We start from the raw sequence: 22,521 nt of genomic DNA, 5'->3' as shown, positions 1-22,521 counted from the left end.
AATCAAATCAAGATAGATTAAAGACTTAAATGTAAAACCTAACACTATGAAAACCCTGAAAGGTAACCTAGGAAATACCATTTGGGCACAGGCCCTGGCAAAGATTTCATGACAAAGGCGCCACAAACAATTGCAACAAAACCAAAAATTGACAAATGAGACCTAATTAAAGGCGCCACAAACAATTGCAACAAAACCAAAAATTGACAAATGAGACCTAATTAAACTAAAGAGCTTCTGCACAGCAAAAGAAATAATCAACAGAGTAAACAGACAACCTACAGAATGGGAGAAGATATTTGCAAATTATGCATCTGACAAAGGTTTAGTATCCAGAATCTATAAGGAACGGAAACAAATGAACAACCAAAACACAAACAACCCCATTAACAAGTAGGCAAAGAACATAGACAGTTCAAAAGAAGACACACATGCAGACTACAACCATGTGAAAAAATGCTCAACATCACTAATTATCAGAGAAATGCAAATCAAAACCACAATGAGATACCATCTCATATCAGTCAGAATGGCTATTATTAAGTTAAAAAAAAAAAAAAAAACAGATGCTGGTGAGGGTGCAGAGAAAAGAGAACGCTTATACACTGCTAGTGGGAATGCAAATTAGTTCAGACATCGTGGAAAGCAGTTTGGTCATTTCTCAAAGAACTTGAAACAGAGTTGCCATTCAATCCAACAATCTCATTACTGGGTACATACCCAAAGAAATAGAAATTGTTCTACTATAAAGACACATGCACACGTATGTTTGTCATAGCACTATTCACAATAGCAAAAACTTGGAATCAAATCAAATACCCATCAACAGTAGACTGGATAAAGAAAATGTGGTACATATACACCATGTAATACTACATAGCCATAAAACAGAATGAGATCATATGCTTTGCAGCAAGATGGATGCAGCTGGAGGCCATTATCCTAAATGAAATAACACAGGAATAGAAAACCAAATACCACATTTCTCACTTATAAGTGGGAACTAAACATTGAGTACTTACAGACACTAAGAAGGGAACAATAGACAACAGGGCCTAGTTGAGGGTGGAGGGTGGGAGGATGGTAAGTATTGAAAAACTGCCTATTGAATACTGTACTTATTACTTGGGTGATGAAATAATCAAAACACCAAACCCCCAAGACATGAAATGTACCTATAAAACAAACCTGTACATGTACCTCTGAACCTAAAAATAAAAGTTAAAAAAATTGTGGTATACTGACATAACAAACTACTGCTCAGTAAGATAACAAACAAAATAAATACAAAAATACTAACATCGAAGATTCTCACAGAATAATGCCGAGTGAAAGTACCAAGGCACAAGAGTACCTACTACATGATCCCATTTCTATGAAACTCTAGAAAAGGCAAACCTAATCTATTTTTTTATCTAAAAAAATGTTTGTTATAGATTTAGGGATACAAGTGCAGTTGTGTTACATGGATATACTGCATTGATGAAGTTGAGGCTTTTACTGTACCGATCACCCAAATAGTGAACATTGTACTCAATAGGCAGTATTTCATCCCTCACCCCTCTCCCACCCTCCCACCTTTTGGAGTCTCCAGTGTCTATTATGCTACTCTGTATGTCCATGTGTACCCACTGTTTAGCTCCCACCTATAAATGAGAATGTGTAGTTTTTGACTTTGTTTTACAGGCCATTTCACTTAGGATAATAGCCTCTAGATCCATCCATGTTGCTGCAAAGGACATGAGCAAATATAATCTATAATAATGGAAAGCATATCAATGCTCATCAGCTTCCAGAGAGGTGGGAATTAACTGAAAAGGGCCTTGAGAGAATTTTTTGGGATAATGGAAATGTTCTATATTATGATTGTGGTGGTAATCATGAGGGTATATACATTTGCTGAAACTCATTGAACTGTAGTGTTTTTTTTTTTTTTTTTTGGGAGAAGGAGTTTCACTCTTACTGCCCAGGCTGGAGTGCAATGGTGCAATTTTGGCTCACTGCATCCTCTGCCTCCTGGGTTCAAACGGTTCTCCTGTCTCAGCCTTCTGAGTAGCTGGGATTACAGGCATGTGCCACCGTACCCAGGTCATTTTTTTTGTATTTTTAGTAGAGACGGGGTTTCACCATGTTGGTAAGTCTGGTCTCGAACTCCTGACCTCAGGTGATCCACCCACCTCGGCCTCCTAAAGTGCTGGGATTACAGGTGTAAGCCACCGCGCCTGGCCTTCACTGTACATTTTAAATGTTTGCATTTTATTTATGTAAATTATACCTCAATAAATTTGATTTAAAAATTCATCATCACTCTAGTTTGAAGAAAGTAGAATGTTGTCTAGAATACAAGTTCATTTTAAATGATATGAGATCCAATTTTAAGATGACTAGGCATCTAACCAAGTGTCTAGCATTTTCAGCAATAAATTACCTAATACCACTTGGGTAAAGTATAATGTTAAAATAACTATTTGAAAATAACTCTTGAGGAAAATTGCTTTGTACAAAATTTCTAAGAGAAAAATCATACTGTTTATTTTTTAGAAAGAGAGACAGACAGACATACACACACATACACAGGTTGCCTGTAATTTTCAAAATTCTATGAGAGTGAAGATGTTAGCTTTACCTCTTGTTTAACATCATCACTTGAACATTTAACCTTTTCCCAACTTTGCAGACTCTATGAGGGCATCATGGGGATACTCCAAGCAAATGGAATACTATCATCACAACATGGAAGGAGTGAGTGTGAGAGCACACACTATAGCTGGGACGCTACACCAGTGCAACTCAGCTGGGGACATAAAGACCAAGTGGCAGGAAAGGGCTTATCAACCACTGAAGTATTTCTTTCTTTCTTTTTTTTTTAACTTTTATTTTAGCTTTGGGGATACATGTGAAGGTTTGTTACATAGGTAAACTCATATCATAGGGGCTTGTTGGACAGACTATTTCATCACCCAGGTATTAGGTTTAGTACCCAGTAGTTACCTTTTCTGCTTCTCTCCCTCCTCCCAAACTCCACCCTCAAGTAGACCCCAGTGTTTGCTGTTCATTTGTTTGTGCTCATCAGTTATCAGCATTTAGCTCCTACTTATAAGTAAGAACATGCAGTATTTGGTTTTCTGTTCCTGCATTTGTTTGCTAAGTATAACAGCTTCCAGCTCCATCCATGTTCCCACAAAAGACATTAAGTATTTCAAACTGGAGAATCCATGACCAAATCTGTACTATTAGAAGGATCACTAGGAGAGCACTCAGGGGATTAACTGGGGAGTAGGATGAGAAGACTGGAAGGCAGAAGAATATAGATACAGGGCCTCTGCTTGATCATGGTAAAACAGAGAAGGTCTAGATTAAAGGAATGACAGTGAGGCTGAATTGAATGAGATATTTCGGCTGTATTTAGAAGGCCAAATTGATAGGATTTGGTCACTAATTGGATGTGGCATTAGGAGTGAGGGAGGATTCTAGAACGACTTTTGACTTGGATGTTCCATCTGAATAATTGTACTATTCACCAAAAACAAGAATACAAGAGGAAAAGCAGGTCTGGAGACAAAAGGATGACTTCATGTCTGCACATAATGATTCTGAGGCACACATGTACATCCAAGAGAAGGTGTTCAGCAAGCCAGATGAATATGTGGATGTGGAGTCAGGAATGGTCTGGGCTGGAGTCAGAGATCAGATAACAAAACTGAAAATAAAGTCTCAACCTGCACAAAGTGAAGGCTAAAAATGGAACCCTGGATGGCCCCAACATTTTCTTAAGTAAGCAGAAGAGTATAAAAAAGTCATTGAAAGTTGCATTTGGGGTCATAGAAGGCTGTTTGATGAGGGTTCTGTGATAGTGGAAGTGGTTAGCAACCATCAAATGCTGCAAAGTCATCAAACAACGTAAAGCAAATGTATTTATCAAGTATGAAGTCACTGGGGACTTTTCCAAGAGCAGTTCCAAGAGACCGCTGAAGATACAGCCAGAGCGCAGTGTTCTGAGGAGTGAGAAGTGAAGAAGCAGAGAAAAGGCAATGTTCAGTATTATTTCAGTGAGTTTGGCTATGAAACAAAGGTGAATATTAGATCAGTAACAGAGGGGAAACCATTTTAAGGAAGAGTTTTGTCAGTCTGTTTTTATGGTGTAGCTTGGGCCTGTTTATCTGCTGCTGTTCCAAGATAGATGGGACCGGGGAGGGTGACAAAGTAAAGGTGTCAAAGGGAATGTTATGGGATCCACAGAGAAAATAGTGGTGGCACTAGTCTTGGACAAGAGGAAGGGATACTTTTTCACTGAACTGAGAGGGAAAGATTCATGTGCATATTGATAAATGGTTGGATGGGTACATGGTAAGAAGCAGATAAACTTAATGAACTGACAAAATTTTGGTGAGATGCTCTGTTGAGAGGAATAGGGAGCTGATAATGTGAGTTTAAGGAGAGCAGTGAAGCTTGGAAAAGGTACCGAAGAGAATGGAAAAGCTTTAATATCTTAATAGTATAATTAGGGCCTCCACTTTTTAAAATTAATCTCAGTCTATATATGAAGAAATATGTTATAATTATTGTCACATAAAGAGATTCTGAATACATATTCTTTCTATAAAACATTTCTTGGCTTCCATGTAATGACACTTCTAATTACCTCCTAAGGAAGACATAATCTTTGAATTATTCTAATAACAAGAATGATGGACTTTCAATGCCCAACACATTTGTGTGATCATTGTAAGGATTAAGAAATGGAAGCTCTAGCCTTCGAGCAGTGTTCCTTCAACATTACACTAACTGACCTAATCTAAGAGTCTAACTCCAAATATCTTAGCATATTGGCATTAGGCACTGTCACGTTTACATATGAAAGCATTCTATTTTAAACTACGATCCATGATCTATCTTTACAATTTTAAATTGTAAGCTACACCTTTCATGTCAAATTTTCCAAAGGCTTGCATAACAAGCATCTGAAAAAAAATCTCATAAATGCTCCCTAGTGGGGAAACTGCACATGCAACTACCTGTTTATATATGCAGTAACTTGAATTATACATGAAAACTCCACATGGATGCCCAGAATCAGCACTGACAAATTCAAGAAGTATATTAATTTTTTTGGATGTATTTAGTAGCAGATCATAAGAAAAATCTGTTCTTTATACTGGGTTTTCTTTAAGAAATCTGCTAGTTGGAATCTTCTATTTCAAGGAATCTACTCTTCCCAGGAAAAATAATTTGTAATAAATATTAATCTTATAAATTAAAAATGAGAAACAAAACTTTAAACAATCCTTGGAAATTCCACATTTCGATCTTTTAAAGAGCCTACAAGACTCTACAATTTCCCTATTCTATAAAACTTAAGAATCATATTGAAAGTAAAATTTAAATGATAAATGTCAGTTGCAAAAGTTATCACCTTTTCATTTGAATGCTTGACTTCTATTGGATAATTCTCTTCCAAGAGACCTTCTTGGGAAAAAGAGGTGACAGCCAACTCATTGCCTAATTGATTTAGGAACAGTGCCCAGGGAGACAGTCCAATTAAGTTTACAAGCTGGCAATTAGCAGGAAGCCCTCTAAATCCCTACACTGAGAGCCTGTTTACTTTAGTAAGAAGGCAAATGTGCTAGAGATAGGAAGAGAAAGCTGTGCTTTTTGCAAAGCTGTTGTGAGTAGGCCCACAAGGGAGGGCTGAAGAAAAGCTAGGTGTACATGGGCAGAAAGCCTTCTGTTTGACAGGTAACTGGGTAATTTAGAGGGTGAAAGGAGAGATTGAGAGAGAGAGAGGAAGAAGGGCGGGGGGCAGGAAGAGAGAGAGAGTGCGTGAGAAAGAGAGAGCATGAGTGCGTGCGTGTGTGTGTGTTTTAACAGACACGCAAAACATCAAACATCCACTTTAATTAGTGTTGTGTATGGAGACATACAACTGTTAAACATGTAGTTGGGCAAAGTATAACTGGATTATCTCATAATAAATGAGACTCCAAACATTTTTTTCTTGAACAATATTAACATTATGAATAGATTTAGCTGCATTTTTATTATGTGAAAAGAACACAGGTCTCACATTATATGCATTATATCTTTCAGGTTAATCAAATCATGTTCACTAGATTTATTTCATGTATTGAATTTCAGAGACAAGCAGATTCATGAAAAAACAAAGTAAATTGAAAGCTATTTAACAAACACTACAATGTCTTTAAAAACCTAACTTTGTACCACAGAGCCAAATTCCATAAAAGATTTTAAAATGTATTTACCTTTCTATGTTTTCAAGTAGCCATAATGTATATTAATTAAAAATTTTTTTTTACACCTAAGTGCGGTTCTCTCAAGAATGTTAAATTGTAGAAATCTACCTAAAGTATATCATATATTTCAGGGCTTAGCTAGTAATGCAAAGCTACAATAGGCAAGTGAATCATCATAATAAAATTTTATTTTAAAGTCTCTTGGTTGATACATAAAAATCAACTTGAAATGGATTAAAGACTTAAATGTAAAACCCAAAAGTATAGAAACCCTGGAAGACAGCTAGGCAATACCATCCTGGACAACAGGCAAAGATTTCATGACAAGGACGCCAAAAGTAATTGCAACAAAATAAACTATGAAGAGGGTAAACAGACAACCTACAGAACGTGAGAAAATATTTGCAAACTGTGTATCTGACAAAGGTCTAATATCCAGCATCAATAAGGAACTTAAACAAATTTACAAGAGAAAAACAAATAAACCCATTAAAAAGTGGGCAAAGCCAAAGTAATTTATAGAGTCAATGCTATTCCCATAAAACTACCATTGACATTCTTCACAGAATTAGAAAAAATTACTTTAAATTTCATATGGAACCCAAAAGGAACCCAGCAAAAAGAACACACTGTAGGCATCACACTACCTGACTTCAAACTTTACTACAAGGCTACAGTAACCATAACAACATGGTACTGGTACCAAAACAGATATATAGACCAATGGAACAGAAAGAACAGACACCTCAGAAATAACACCACACGTCTACAACCATCTGACCTTCAACAAACCTGAGACAAAAACAAGCAATGGGGAAAGGATCCCCTATTTAATAAATGGTGCTGGGAAAACTGGCTAGCCTTATGCAGAAAACTGAAACTGACCCCTTCCTTACACCTTACACAAAAATTAACTCAAGATGGATAAAGGACTTAAATGTAAAACCCAAAATCATAAAAATCCAAGAAGAAAACCTAGGTAATACCATTCAGGACACAGGCATGAGCAAAGACTTCATGATGAAAACACCAAAAGCAATTGCAACAAAAGCCAAATTTGACAAGTGGGATCTAATTACTCTAAAGAGCCTTTGCACAGCAAAAAAAAACTACCATCAGAGTGAACAGGCAACCTACAGAATGGGAGAAAATTTTTGAAATCTACCCATCTGACAAAGGGCTAATATCCAGAATCTATAAGGAACTTAAGAACAAGACAAACAATCCCATCAAAAAGTGGGCAAAGGATAAGAACAGACATTTCTCAAAAGAAGACATTTATGCGGCCAACAAACATATGAAAAAAAGCTCATCATCACTGATCATTAGAGAAATGCAAATCAAAACCACAATGAGATACATCTCACACCAGTCAGAATGGCGATTATTTAGAAAGTCAAGAGGCCAGATGCGGTGGCTCACACCTATAATCCCAGTACTTTGGGAGACTGAGGCAGGCAGATCACTTGAGGTCAGGATTTGAGACTAGCTCAAGACCACTTGAGGCTGGTTTGAGACCAGCCTGGGCAACATGGTGAAACTCTGTCTCTGCTAAAAATACAAAAATTAGCCAGGCATGGTGGCACATGCCTGTAAAACCAGCTACTCAGGGGGCTGAGGCAGGAGAATCGCTTGAACCCAGGAGGTGGAGGTTGCCATGAGCTGAGATGATGCCACTGCACTCCAGCCTGGGTGACAGAGTGAGACTCCGCCTTAAAAAAAAAAAAAAAAAAAAAAGTCAAGAAACAATAGATTCTGGCTAGGCTGTGGAGAAATAGGAACACTTTTACACTGTTGGTGGGCATGTAAATTAATTCAACCATTGTGGAAGACAGTGTGGCCATTCCTCAAGGATCTAGAACCAGAAATACCATTTTACCCAGCAATCCCATTACTGAGTATATACCCAGAGGAATATAAATCATTCTACTATAAAGACACATGTACATGTATGTTTATTAGAGAACTATTTATGATAGCAAAGACATGGAACCAACAAAATGCCCATCAATAATAGACTGAATAAAGAAAATGTGGTACATATACACCATGGAATACTATGCAGCCATAAAAAAGAATGAGATCATGTCCTTTGCCAGGACATGGATGAAGCTGGAAGCCATCATCCTCAGCAAACTAACACAGGAACACAAAACCAAACATCACATTTTCTCATTCATAAGTGCGAGTTGAACAATGAGAATACATGGACACAGGGAGGGGAACAACACACACAAGGGCCTGCTTGGGGGTGGGGGGCAAGGAGAGGGAGAGCATTAGGACAAATACCTAATGCACACAGGGCTTACAACCTAGATGACAGGTTGATAGGTGTAGCAGACCGCCATGGCACATATATACCTACGTAACAAACTTGCACGTTCTGCACATGTATCCTGAAACTTAAAGTAAAATAAAAATAAAAATAAAAGTGGGGAAAGGACATGAACAGACACTTCTCAAAAGAAGACATATATGCATCCAAGAAGCATATGAAAAAAAGTTCAGTATCACTGATTATTAGAGAAATGCAAACCAAAACCACAATGAGATACCATCTCACACCAGTCAGAATGGCTATTACTCAAGAGTAAAAAAAATAACAGATGCTGGCAAGGTTGTGGAGAAAAGGGAACGCTTATGCACTGTGAAGGGGGAGTGTAAATTAGTTCAATCATTGTGGAAAACAATATAGCAATTCCTCAAAGAGCTAAAAGCAGAATTACTACTTGACCTATGAATCCCATTATTGGATATATACCCAGAGGAATATAAATTGTTCTGCCATAAAGATACATGCACACAAATGTTTGTTGCAGCACCATTCACAATAGTAAAGACATGGAATCAACCTAAATGCTCATCAGTCACAGATTGGATAAGAAAATGTGGTACACTGTGGAATACTATGCAGCCATTAAAAAGAATGAGATAATGTCTTTTGCAGGAACATGGACGGTGCTGAAGGCCATTATCCTTAGCAAACTAACGCAGAAACAGAAAACCAAATACCGCATGTTCTCACTTATAAGTGGGAGCTAAATGATAAGAACTTATGAACACAAGGAAGAAAAAAAACAGACACTGGGGTCTACTTGAGGGAGGAGGATGGGAGGAGGGAGAGGAGCAGAAAAGATAACTATTGGGTACTGGGCTTAATACCTGTGTGATGAAATAATATGTACAACAAACCCCCATGACACGTTTACCTATATAACAAACTTGCATGTATACCCACAAACCTAAATAAAAGTTTAAAAAAAAGTTTCTTGGTTGAAACGGGCTACATTAATATATAATTTTATAGATATTAACTTAACATCTATAAACATATCTATCCTTCTGAATATTTTTATCCAAAAGAGAAACTAAAACAAAGTTATACAGGTATCTTCAGCAAATTCTAACTAAATATCTGCTTTCTTTTCTTTTAAAACACTTGCTTCACACAATTCCAGTCTGGGAAGCAACAGACACCAATAATCTAAAATAATTTTTATGGAAAAATTATTCCATTCCTACAAACACAGAATTTTTCAATGGACAAAGTAAGTCCTTTTAAAATATTCACATGTCTGTTTCTTAAGGAATTATTTAGTAGTGTAGTTTATTTGAGAGAGTATCAAATGTAAAAGTTAGGGCTTTTGAAGCATCATGATGGACAATTAGTGCAATTTCCAAATTATTCAATATCCATTGTTCCTTTGGCAGTTAGAAAGTCATCCACAAAAGGAAACTATATGGATATTTGAAACACAACCATATTTATGGGATGACAAATAGAAAAATCTACATTCTAAGAATAGTTTTATTGCCTTAATTATGTCACTATCATAAACACTTTACTTACTCATCACTTTCCTTGACTTACCTAATTTAAACAACAGCACACCCAAAGGTCCTCTTTCAAACCTGAGGAAGAGGAGATCATAGATATCACTACCTTCACCCTTCTGAGAAACAACCTGAGGAGCTATCCATTGCATTTGAACAAGACTGCTGGAGGCATCAAATAATTTATTGAATTGCAGAGTCTCCCTGGGTAAGCGGTCTTCAGCCAGTAGTTGGATGTTAATAGGTGATAGAGCCATATCAAAAATTTGCAACTCCCCTTGGTTGCTGCCAGCTAGTAGAATGGCACCACTTGGGTGGCAGCTTATTAATGAAGGCAAAAGTTCAGTCTGTGCTAAGAGAGTCACTCTACGGTGAGTTTCATACAGAATTAGTGAAGAATCTTCACAGCCCAGAATCAGTTTGTCTTCAGTAACATTCCTGCAGCAGCTGATGGCCTTTGATTTCAGTGGTATTCTGGTGACTGACACACACTGGATTTTATTCCGAATGCATTCATAGATGCAGCTGTCAGCCATTGGCTCTTTGTCTACACTAATGGAGTGCTCCACTGTGAACACCTGATAAGGCTGTTTGGTGCCAAAGCAAACATCCAGTGGGTCCCATTCTGTGCGGACAGAACTCAGAACCTGTTAAGAAATATATGAAGTACATTCAGATAGACTTTGGTTTTTCTTCAACTTCACACCTAGGCCTGCATATTTATTCAGAAACCTATAAAGAACATAAATTACTATCTTAAACATCAGCAACATATAAATATATAAAGTATATATAGCACGTCTATCTCATATGCAGCATGTATATATAGTGACACAGTGAGATGCTGTCTTAAAAAAATAAAAATATACATATAGCACAGTTGCAAGAATTAAACTATAAGATTTTAACTTTAACAATTTGTTTTGGAAGGCCTGTAAATCACTTTAAATATGTCCCGCAGTATATAAAAACTAAGAAAGTCAGCTTTTAGTAAAATAATATGGTTAGCAGAATATCTTAAAAAGAATGAACAAGAACTTACCAACACAAAGTTGGACTTTAAAATGATTAATCTCCTTCAACCTACCACCCTTGTCAATTCTGAAATTATTGGTAAATTACTAATAAGAAATATATTTCTAATTAGTAGAGCTGGGTAGACAAAGGAAAAAACTTTAGAACCCTGTTAACAATCTTGTAGAAATATTTTACTATCAGAAAGGATATAAAGGAATTCTAAGTAGACAAGTGACCAATAGAAAGAAATACTGTAATGTACTAGTTTTAAAATAAACATTAAAAAATTAAGACCTAGAATATATAGTCGGTCCTTGAACAACATGAGTTTGAACTGTAGGGTCCACTTACAAGTGGATGTTTTACAAACAATGCTGATTTTGGTATAGTGTGTGTGTGTGTATGTGTGTGTGTGTGTGTTGGGGGTTGGTCCTGGAACCAATCATCCACATATATCAAGAGACAACTGCAATATGATTTGTCAGTCCTGGTGGAGTAAAATTTTAAAAGCATCTTTGGTGTAGAAAGGAAAGGCTATCTACCAACATGGAACACAATGCAGAAGAACATCAAAGAAAACAATAGGCCGTTCACTTTATTCATATGTAAATGATGGGAGTGCAAGAACCAGGAGAGTGGTATTAAAGAAGGTCAGACCCAGAAATATTAAATAACATATATATACACATGTTAAAATTTTATAGAACTGTACATCCCCCAAAAAAGGTGCACTAAAATCTGATGAAATCTGTCTAAGGTCTGCACCTGAATTAACAGAATAGTAACAAGGTCATTTTCCTGTATTTGACAGTGTATTGCAATAATATAAATGTCACTGGGGAAACTGCAGGGAAAGAACGGAAAGAGCATTTACTGTACTGTTTAGAAATGTAATGTGAGTCAAACTATTTCAAGATTAAAAATCATTTCTTAAAAAAGCACATACAGCTGTGTGGCAGAGTGCTGGATTGGGGAGGGGTGGGGAGTTGACGTGACTTAAAAAAAAATCCATCCTGCACCTTATCACCAAATTAATCTTCCTAAACGAAACGCTTTTGCCTTCACTCCCATCCTTCAATGGTTACCCACTGACTAGTATGTTAAATTTGTTTTCCTTTGCCTGGAACTAAACCACCATAGGATCCATATCCAACTCCTTCCCTCCCTCACTCTCTTTTTGCTGCAGTCATTTTCTTTTTCGTCCAATAAATATTTGAATACGAGCCATGTGCCAGGCACTGGTTCTGGGGGCTAGGGATATGGCAGTACGTAAAATCCCCTCAATCAGGAGCATACACTTGTAAGGGAGAAAAAGTAATATATTTTCCTCCTGTCACAAGGTTCATAGCTGACACCCCATATCTAAAGACAGATTAATAAAAGAAAAGCTTAACAATTTTATGTAACCAAAGTTTTACGCAACACAGGTGCCTTCAGAAATGAAGACCCAAAGAACCAGGGAAAACTGTCTATTTTATGCTTAGGTTTGATGAAGAATGGATAGTCATATAGAAGTATGAGTGGACAAAAAGCAGGTATGACCTAATGTACTGAGGGGAACTTAGCAAGTTCTATTTGTTCGGATTTTTCTCTGGGTCTCTGTGTACTCATTCCTTTCCACCAGGTATAGGGCAGACACTTACCACATGAGGGTCTTATGATCTACTTTTAGGTCAGAGAATTATTTTCATGGCTTCAGGGGAGAAAGGTGGAAGGAGGTCAGAGAAAGAGAATGACAAAGACAAAGGGACCTTTCTGCCTCTGTGGTTTTCTCAATTTCCTTCAGCTTTAAATATTCAGCATGCCAAAAATGCCGTATTTGGGGGTAGCACTTTCCACATACCATTATACCCTAATAGCAGAAACAAAGGCAATAATAATAAAAGCATATAGATATCCTAAACACTATGAAATAAAAAAAAGCAAAGTACAGGGAATAGGGAGTGGCAGGAGTGGGGCTCAGGGTGTGATACAGAGAGATCAAGAAAGACCTCTCTGATAAAGGTTACCTGAAAGAGGCGTGAGCCATGCAGCCATGTGGGAAAGGAGAGCTTCAAGCAGAGGAAACAAGCCCTGAGGTGGAATCTCTATTGGCCAGATCAAGGAGACTAATACAGCTAGAGAAGGAGAAGCAAGGAAGAAAGTCATGGGAAATGGGAATTGAGGCACAGGGAGGACATTGTGTGGTAGCTTGTAGGCCACTAGGGACTTTGACTTTTTCTCTAAATAAGATGAGAAGCTGTACGTTTTGAACAAAGGAGGGACATGATCTGCTTTGCAAATTCCAATATTATCTCCTACGGTCTCCCCTCCGGGACTCCTACTCCAAGTTCAAACTAAAACCTGTCCCAATTTTCCCTGCTATATAACTTCATTCATGTCTTTTGCCTGAATTCCACAATCTTCACCTACACACTCTGTTTGTCCTACCAACCATACTTAACTAACCATACTTACATATATGCTACACCAAAAGTATCCTCGTTTCTTGGATTCCTTCTAGCTTGATGGCATCTTTAAAAAAAAAAAAGATCTGTCTTATATATTTTACACTTTTTTGTACCTGCGTAGCAGCTAGCCAAAAACTGTGCTGGTAGGAAGTTTCTTAAACTATGAATTAAAAGAAAATTGTAATGCTGGTTGAAATATCATACTTCCAGAAAGCTTACAGATTTGCAAAGAAAGCCTTAGGGCACATGATTGAGAGGCCAGGTGATGTTGAGTAGAGCCTGTACTCACAAAGGGGCAACCTAAAAGAAGGGGCCCAAACAGATGGCAGTCTTGGACTTGAACAAGTTATGTTCATGATCCAGAAAAAAGGGTCCTAGGCCTCCTTGTTTCCAGTTTGTGAGAAGTTCTCTCACAGGCTCTGTAATTTCACCAAGAAAAAAGGTAAAAAGTGGAGGTGGATGGGAGGCAGGTCTAGAGTGCAGCTCCAGACAGAGCAGTGTGTGGAGGCTCGCACTGTGAATTTTAGCACAGATAGACTGCAAGAACAAACCAGTAATCCCAAGAAGAGCCACAGACTCTCTGAAGGAAGCAGACTGTTCCTGCAGGACCCAGGAGACACCCCAAATACTGTGAGTGCCCCAACTGCGGAAGTGGGAAAGGGAGAGCCTCCTCTCCTGAACACACCCGCCAAATGGAGAAACTGAAGGTCTGTTTGCAGGAGAGGTTTCCGACCTTAACTGGAGCTGAGACAATTTATAGAGAGCGGAGCAAAATACAGGGGTAGTGGAAACAGCAGAAAGGCCCTGGGAGCTCACTGTGTCCCCAAGCAGACCATTCCTACCTGGCACCACAGGGATCCATTGAGGCGGTGGCCAGAAGAAAGGGGGGTAAAACTCCACAGGGAGAAGGAAATCTGTAGCTGGACTGTGTAACAATTTGAATGGGACAAGAAGCTTCCTGGACAGAACTTGGGGGAGGGTGCAAATCCGGGATGCAAACTCCACAGGCAAGGGAAAGACACAAGCCCTTTTCTTTCGCAGCTAGGAGGCAGGTAGCCTAGGGCAAGTTTTCAAGCCCTGCTCGCCCACTGCCTGGACACAGACTTGGGACTATTGTGTGGGGCACAGTGAGAGTGAGACGGGCCCTTTGGTTTGTGTGGGAACTGGGTAAGGCCTGTGATTGCCGGGTCTCCCCCACTTCCCTGACAACCTGTATGACTCAGCAGAAGCAGTCATAATCCTAGGTACACAAATCCAGTGACCTGGGAATCTTACCCCCATCCCCCACAGCAGCCGCAGCAACACCCACCCAAGGAGAGTCTGAGCTCAGACACACCTAGCCCTGCTCCCACCTGATGGTCCTTCCCTACCCACCCTGGTAGTGGAAGACAAAGGGCATATAATCTTGGGAGTTCTAGGGCCCTGCTCACCGCTGGTCCCTCTCTATACTACCACAGCTGATGCTCTCTGGAAAGCGCCACCTCCCCGCAGGAGGCCAATGACCACAAAAATAAAGCATTAAACCACCAAAGCTAAGAATTCTCACAAAGTCCACTGCATACCCCATCACCTCCACCAGAACAGGCACTGATATTCACAGCTGAGAGACCCACAGATAGTTCACATCATAGGACTCTGTGCAGACAACCCCCAGTACCAGACTGGAGCCAGGTAGACTTCCTGGGTGGCTAGACCCAGAAGAGAGACAACAATCACTGCAGTTTGGCTCACAGGAGGCCACATCCATAGGAAAAGGGGAAGAGTTCTACATCAAGAGAACACCCAGAGGGACAAAATAATCTGAACAACAGGCTTCAACCCTAGACCTTCCCTCTGACAGAGCCTACCTAAATGAGAAGAAACCAGAAAACGAACTCTGGTAACAGGACAAAACAAGGCTCTTTAGTACCCCCAAAAGATCACACTAGTTCACCAGCAATGGATCCAAACCAAGAAGAAATCCCTGATTTACCTGAAAAAGAATTCAGGAAGTTAGTTATTCAGCTAATCAGGGAGGGACCAGAGAAAGGTGAATCCCAATGCAAGGAAATTTAAAAAATGATAGAAGTGAAAGCAGAAATACTCCAGGGAAGAGATAGCTTAAAGAAAAAAAAACAATGAAAAATTCAGGAAACATTGGAAACACTGACAGAAATGCAGAATGCTCTGGAAAGTCTCAGCAATAGCATTGAACAAGTAGACGAAAGAAATTCAGAGCTCAAAGACAAGGTCTTCCAACAAAGAGAAAGAAAAAAGAATAAGAAAATATGAACAAAGCCTCCAAGAAGTCTGGGATCGTGTTAAACGACCAAACCTAAGAATAATTGGTGTTCCTGAAGAAGAAGAGAATTTGAAAAGTTTGGAAAACATAATTGGGGGAATAATCAAGGAAAACTTCCCCAGTCTTGCTAGAGACCTAGACATTCAAATACAAGAAGCACAGAAAACACCTTGGAAATTCATCACAAAAAGATCATTGCCTGGGCACATTGTCATCAGGTTATCCAAAGTTAAGAAAAAGGCAAGAATTTTAAGAGCTGTGAGACAGAAGCACCAGGTAACCTAAAAAGGAAAACTTACCAGATTAACAACAGATTTCTCAGCAGAAACCCTATAAGCTAGAAGGGACTGGGGTCCTATCTTCAGCCTCCTTGAACAAAACAATTATCAGTCAAGAATTTTGTATCCATTGAAACTAAGCATCATATACGAACGAAAGATACAGTCTTTTTCAGACTGCTTTCAAACAAATGCTTAAGAGAATTTGCCACTACCAAGCAACCACTACAAGAACTGCTAAAAGGAGCTCTACATCTTGAAACAAATCCTAGAAACACATCAAAACAGAACACCTTTAAACCATAAATGACACAGGACCTATAAAACAAAAATACAACTTATAAAGCAAAACAATAAGCAAAAAACCAAAAGTACACAGGCAACAAATAGCACTATGAATGCAAGGGCACCTCACATTTCAGTACTAACATTGAATGTAAACGGCCTAAATGCTCCACTTAAAAGATACAGAACTACAAAATGGGTAAGAACTTACCTACCAACTACCTGCTGCCTTCAGGAGACTCACTTAACACATAAGGACTCACATAAACTTAAAGTAAAGGGTGGAAAAAGGCATTTCAAGCAAATGTACACCAAAAGCGAGTAGGGGTAGCTATTCTTATATTAAACAAAACAAACTTTAAAGCAACAGCAGTTAAAAAAGACAAAGAGGGACATTATATAAAGGTAAAAGGCCTTGTGCAACAGGAAAATATCACAATCCTAAACATATATGCACCTAACACTGGAGCTCTCAAATTTATAAAACAATTACTAACAGACCTAAGAAATGAGATAGATAGCAACACAATAATGGGGGGGACTTCAATACTCCACTGACAGCACTAGACAGGTCATCAAGACAGAAAGTCAACGAAGAAAAAATGGATTTAAACTATACCTTGGAACAAATGGACTTAACATACAGAACATTTCATCCAACAACCACATAATACACATTCTATTCAACAGCACATGGAACCTTCTCCAAGGTAAACCATATGATAGTCCATAAAATGAACCTCAATAAATTGAAGAAAATTGAAATGGTATCAAACACTCTCTCAGACCACAGTAGAATAAAACTAAAATCAACTCCAAAAGGAACCTTCGAAACCTTGCAAATATGTGGAAATTTGATAACCCGCTCCTGAATAAGCATTGGGTCAAAAATGAAGTCAAGATGGAAATTTAAAAATTCTTATAACTGAACAACAATGACACAACCTACAAAAACCTCTTGGATACAGCAAAGGCGCTGCTAAGAGGAAAGTTCATAGCCCTAAACACCTACATCAAAAAGACTGAAAGAGCACAAACTGACATTCTAAGGTCACCTCAAGGAATTACAGAAACAAGAACAAACTAAACCCAAATCCAGCAGAAGAAAGGAAATAACCAAGATCAGAGCAGAACTAAATGAAATTTAAACAAAAATACAAAAGATAAATACAACAAAAAGCTGGTGCGTTGAAAAGATAAATAAAATTGATAGACCATTAGCAAGATTAACCAAGAAAAGAAGACAGAAAATCCAAATAACCTCACTAATAAACAAAAAAGGCGATATTACAACTGACACCACTGAAATACAAAAGATCATTCAAGGCTACAATGAACACCTTTACACACATAAACTAGAAAACCTAGAAAAGAGGGGAAAATTCCTGGAAAAATACAACCCTTCTAGCTTAAGTCAGGAAGCATTAGATACCCTGAACAGATCAATAACAAGCAGTGAGATTGAAATGGTAATTTAAAACTTACCAACAAAAAAATGTCCAGGATCAGACGGATTCACAGCAGAATTCTAATGGACATTCAAAGAAGAATTGGTACCAATCCTTTTGATACTACTCCACAAAATAGAGAAAGGAAGAACCTTCCCTAATTCATTCTATGAAGCCAGTATCACCGTTTACCAAAACCAGGAAAGGACATAACCAAAAAAGAAAACTACAGACCAATATCCTTGATAAACGTTGATGCTAAACTCCTTAACAAAATACTAGCTAACTGAATCCAACAACATATCAAAAAAATAATCCACCATGATCAAGTGAGTTTCATAACAGGGCTGCAGGGATGGTTTAACATACACAAGTCAATAAATGTGATACACCACATAAACAGAATTAAAAACAAAAATCACATGATCATCTCCATATATGCAGAAAAAGCATTCGACAAAATCCAGCATCCCTTTATGATTAAAACTCTCAGCAAAATTGGCACATAAGGGACATACCTCAATGTAATAAATGCCATCTATGACAATCCCATAGCCAACATAATACTGAATGGGGAAGAGTTGAAAGTATTCCCTCTGAAAACTGGAAACAGACAGGAGGCCCACTCTCATCACTCCTCTTCAACATGGTACTGGAAGTCCTAGCCAGAGCAGTCAGACAAGAGAAAGAAATAAAGAGCATCCAAACTGGTAAAGAGGAAGTCAAACTGTCAGTTTGCTAACAACGTGATCATTTACCTTGAAAACCCTAAGTACTCCTCCAGAAAGCTCCTAGAACTGATAAAAGAATTCAGCAAAGTTTTTGCATACAAGATTAATGTACACAAGTCAGCAGCTCTATACAACAGCATCCAAGCAGAGAATCAAATCAAGAACTCAACTCCTTTGACAATAGCCGCAAAAAAAAAAAAATAATAATAATAATGCTTAGGAATATACCTAACCAAGCAGTCAAAAGATCTCTACAAGGAAAACTACAAAACACTGCTGAAAGAAATCATAGATGACATAAACAAATGGAAACACATTCCATGCTCATAGATGGGTAGAATCAATGTTGTGAAAATGGCCATACTGCCAAAAGCAATCTACAAATTCAATCCAATCCCCATCCAAATACCACCATCATTCTTCATGGAATTAGAAAAACAATTCTAAAATTCATATGGAACCAAAAAGAACCCACATAGCCAAAGCAAGATTAAGCAAAAAGAACAAATCTGGAGCCATCACACTACTTGATTTCAAACTATACTATAAGGCCATAGTCACCAAAACAGCATGGTACTGGTATAAAAATAGGCACACAGGCCAGTGGAACAGAATAAAGAATCCAGAAATAAACTCAAATACTTAACAGCCAACTGATCTTAGACAAAGCATACAAAAACATACAGTGGTGAAAGGACACCCTATTCAATAAATGGTGCTGGGATAATTGGCAAGCCACGTGTAGAAGAATGAAACTGGATCCTCACCTCTCACCTTATACAAAAATCAACTCAAGATGGATTAAGGACTTAGAGCTAAAACCTAAAACTATAAAAATTCTAGAAGGTAACATTGGAAAAATCCCTCTAGACATTGGCTTAGGCAAGGATTTCATGACCAAGAACCCAAAAGCAAATGCAATAAAAACAAAGATAAGGCCAGGCACAGTGGCTCAAGCCTGTAATCCCAGCACTTTGGGAGGCTGATGCGAGTGGATCACGAGGTCAGGAGATCGAGACCATCCTGGCTAACATGGTGAAACCCCGTCTCTACTAAAAATACAAAAAAATTAGCCAGGTGTGCTGGTGGGCGCCTATAGTCCCAGCTACTTGGGAGGCTGAGGCAGGAGAATGGTGTGAACCTGGGAGGTGGAGCTTGCAGTGAGCTGAGATCCAGCCTGGGCTACAGAGCGAGACTCCATCTCAAAACAAAACAAAACAAAACAAAACAAAACAAAACAAACAATAACAAAAAAAAAAAACAAAGATAAATAGCCGGGACTTAATTAAACTAAAGAGCTTTTGCAAGGCAAAAGGAGCAGTCAGCAGAGTAAACAGACAACCCAGTAGGAGCAAATCTTCACAATCTGTACATCTGACCAAGGATTAATATCTAGAATCTACAGTGAACTCAAATCAATAAGAAAAAACAGACAATCCCATTTAAAAAAGTGGGCTGAGGACAGGAATGGAATGGACAATTCTAAAAAGAAGATACACAAATGGCCAACAATCATATGAAAAAACGCTCAACCTCACTAATGATCAGGGCAATGCAAATCAAAACCACAATGTGATACCACCTTACTCCTGCAAGAATGGCCATAATAAAAAAATTTAAAAAACACTAGATGTTGGCGTGGATGCAGTGATCAGAGAACACTTCTACAATGCTGTTCGGAATGTAAACTAGTACAGCCACTATGGAAAACAGCATGGAGATTCCTCAAAGAACTAAAAGTAGAAATACCATTTGATCCAGCAATCCCACTACTGGGTATCTACCCAGAGGAAAAGAAGTCATTATTTTAAGAAGATACTTGCATAGGCATGTTTATAGCAACACAATTCACAATTGTAAAATTGTGGAATAAACACAAATGTCCATCAATCAATGAGTGGATAAAGAAACTGTGAGATATACACACACACATACATACATACACACACACACACACACACACACACACACACATATATATATATATATATGAATACTACACAGCCATAAAAAGGAATGAATTAACAGCATTTGCAGTGACCTGGATGAGACTGGAGACTATTATTCTAAGTGAAGCAACTCAGGAATGGAAAACCAAAAATCGTATGTTCTCACTGATATGTGGGAACTAAGCTATAAAGATGCAAAGGCCTAAGAATGATACAAAGGACTTTGGGGACTTGGGGGAAAGAGTGGGAAGGGGGCAAGGGGTAAAAGACTATAAATATGGTGAAGTGTATACTGCTTGGGTGATGTGTGCACCAAAATCTCCCAAATCATCACTAAAGAACTTACTCATATAACCAAATATCACCTTTACCCCAATAAGTTATGGGAAAATAATAAAAAGGGGAGTAAGACCATGGACTTATATCCCCCCTTTCCCCAGCTGCCAATCCCAGATTACCCTTAAAAACCAGTGAAGGCTAGAGGATCACTTGCTGTCTTCTCAACTAACTGTCCACGTAATGATAGATGGGTAACACTCATTTAAGGGTGGAAAATGTCTTGCACAGCATAAAGATACCATAAAAGTTTGAGGATTAAAAAAAGTACTTTAGTATAATCCCAGTGCTTAGTAACACCAAGGCGGGAGGATTACTTGAGCCCAAGGGTTTGAGACCCACCTGGGCAACTTAGCAAGACCTCGTCTCTACAAAAAAATTTAAAAAATTAGCCAGACATGGTGGCATGTGCCTATAATCCTAGTACTCAGGAGGCTGAGGTGGGAGGATCACTTGAGCACAGGAGTTTGAGGCTACAGTGAGCTAGTATCATGGCACTGCACTCCAGGCTGGGTGACAGAGCAAGACTGTCTATAACAAAACAAAGCAAAATACTTGAGTGTGCATGAGTTTCCATAAAGAGTAATCTCATCAATAATAGTAGTAAGCAAGACAATAGGACACTGTGTGACTTTTCATGCATTGTCTTATTTAATATTTTCAATACACCAAAGTTAGGTATTGTAATCTGCATTCTAAAGATAAGGAAAGTGAGGGTCAGAAAGATGGTATAAATTGCACCTGGTCCCCACTAATAAGTGATAGAGTTGCAGTTTGAATCCAGGTCTGTCTGACTCTAAAAACCAAGATCTCTGCAAGACATGCTGCATGTTGTCAAGCATAGGTAACTAGTAAGTTTACATGACTATATCAGTTTTTCCTTTATACAATCAGAAAGAGGAAATGGGAACCACAGGGCACTGGGAACCTTAAGTGAGGTTGAGGGAGACCCACAGAAGAAAGAAGAGTGAGAAAAAGGTGAAGGACTGAGGAGAGGGCAAATGACAGTACAGCCTGTTAACTTTGGAGTGAAAAAGAAAAAAGCTTGTGCTTTTTGTCAAGTAGCTAATAATATAGGTAACTTTGCTCTGAATGGTTGAAAAAGTTTGGAAGGGGAAGTTCTTAATAAGCTGACTTCTCATAAAGATACTTCATTCTTTCATTGATTGATTTGCACTAAAAATAAAGATAATGCTTTGTAAATGTAAATGAAAAAAAATTCTAAAATGAACCAAATAAAAACTAAATTATCTCCTCAAAACAAAAATTATACAAATACAAAACATTATTGCTAGTTTTGCATCTGTTTATATAGAAGATAAAAAGGAAAACCAAATTTCTCCTATGCTGTTGCATGGAACCTTTTCTTCCTTTTTTTCTTTCTTTTTTTTTTATTTTGAGACAGAGTCTTGCTGTGTCGCCAGGCTGGAGTGCAGTGGTACAATCTCGATTCACTGCAACCTCCGCCTCCCGGGTTCAAGTGATTCTCCTGCCTCAGCCTCCCGAGTAGATGGGATTACAGGTGCACACCACCACACCCAGCTAATTTTTGTATTTTTAATAGAGACAGGGTTTTGCCATGTTGACCCAGCTGGTCTCAAACTCCCGACCTCAAGTGATCCACCTGCCTCGGCCTCCCAAAGTGCTGGGATTACAGGCGC

At 38.4% G+C, this 22,521-nt stretch overlaps 1 protein-coding gene across 1 annotated transcript in view; it reads right to left on the bottom strand.

Annotated features, from left to right (window-relative positions):
* Positions 1–22,521, bottom strand: part of WDPCP (WD repeat containing planar cell polarity effector) — a 473,258-nt gene that overhangs the window by 283,787 nt on the left and 166,950 nt on the right. The window contains 1 exon segment of the mRNA XM_030920555.1: positions 10,123–10,732. Within this exon segment, the coding sequence (XP_030776415.1) occupies positions 10,123–10,732 (610 nt within the window).

This window comes from Rhinopithecus roxellana, chromosome 17, assembly GCF_007565055.1.
Source record: "Rhinopithecus roxellana isolate Shanxi Qingling chromosome 17, ASM756505v1, whole genome shotgun sequence".
NCBI classification, from domain to species: domain Eukaryota; kingdom Metazoa; phylum Chordata; class Mammalia; order Primates; family Cercopithecidae; genus Rhinopithecus; species Rhinopithecus roxellana.
Note: the sequence above shows the minus strand (reverse complement) of the source record. Positions and strands in the feature narration are given on the sequence as shown.